The sequence below is a fragment of the Merops nubicus genome, unplaced genomic scaffold, assembly GCF_000691845.1.
Source record: "Merops nubicus isolate BGI_N331 unplaced genomic scaffold, ASM69184v1 scaffold2619, whole genome shotgun sequence".
NCBI lineage: Eukaryota > Metazoa > Chordata > Aves > Coraciiformes > Meropidae > Merops > Merops nubicus.
This window is the reverse complement of record NW_008632837.1, coordinates 1-1,120: the sequence shown is the minus strand read 5'-3', so window position 1 is coordinate 1,120 and position 1,120 is coordinate 1. Positions and strand designations below refer to the sequence as shown.

Here is a 1,120-nt window from a genome sequence, read left to right as displayed (position 1 = left end):
CAATAGTCGGGGAGTAAAAGTAGCTATATCCTGGCAAATCTCAGCCCAGCTTCGTTGATGGCACCAGCTGTGCTGACTCATCACTGTAATTATTCTCATTATCACTAATAGGCGTTTGGAGTTGGGGAGGAAGGCATTTGCTGCTGCTGGAGCCCCCAGCCTCTGAGAAAACTGGGTGGAAGAGAGGCAATTTCTGCCCAGGGGTGCCACGTTCACCCCAGAGCGCTGAGGTCGGTGTATCTGTGCGTGTCCCCGGCACAGGCCGGTCCCCGGTGTGGGTGCACATGTGCTGGTCGTGGGGGGAGCTGTGGCCGGAGCTCTTGCTGAAGACATCACAGGCGAAGGGCCGTGTCAGTGGTGTGGGTCTGCATGTGCTGGATGAGGTTGGACTTCCTGGTGAACCTCTTGCCACAGTCCCCGCAGCTGTACGGCTTCTCCCCAGTGTGGGTGCGGTGGTGCTGCGTGAGGCTGGCTCTCTGGCTGAAGCTCTTGCCGCAGTCCCCACAGACAAACGGCTTCTCCCCGGTGTGCACGCGGCGGTGCCGGGCCAGTTGGAAGCTGCACCTGAAGCTCTTGCTGCAGTCCCCACAGACGTGTGGCCTTTTGCCAGCGTGGATATGGCGGTGCCGGGCAAGGGTGGAGCTGCGCCTGAAGCTCTTGCCGCACTTGTCGCAGACATAGCGTCTCTTGCCAGGGTGGGTGTGATGGTGCTGGCTGAGGTTGGACTTGTCGCTGAAACTCTTGCTGCAGTTGTCACAGACAAAGGGCTTCTTCGCAGTGTGGGTGCTGCAATACTGGGTCGGGGGGAGCTTCCAGATTAAACTCTTGCCACATTTGGCGCAGGCAAAGGGCTTCTCACCAGTGTGGGCCTGCGTGTGCTGGTTCAGGGTGCACTTGCTGGTGAAGCTCTTGCTGCAGATGTTGCAGGTGAAGGGCTTCTCGCCAGTGTGGGTGCGCACGTGCCGGGTGAGGTGGCACTTCTGGGTGAAGCTCTTCCCACATTCAGTGCAGGCAAAGGGCTTCTCACCATTATGGACACGGTGGTGCTTGGTGAGGGTGGACTTGATGCTGAAGCTCTTACTGCAAATGTTGCATGTGAAGGGCTTCTCACCGGTGTGGG

General features: G+C 58.8%; 1 protein-coding gene across 1 annotated transcript; it reads right to left on the bottom strand.

The window, feature by feature from the left end:
• Positions 1-40: 40 nt before the first annotated feature.
• On the bottom strand, positions 41-1,112 carry LOC103780343 (zinc finger protein OZF-like; the record flags this gene model as incomplete). The annotated part of the gene is given in 2 exon segments (XM_008948009.1): positions 41-349; positions 351-1,112. Coding segments are annotated over 2 exon segments (1,071 nt in total), but the record flags the coding sequence as incomplete, so codon positions are not given.
• Between the last annotated feature and the right edge of the window lie 8 nt (positions 1,113-1,120).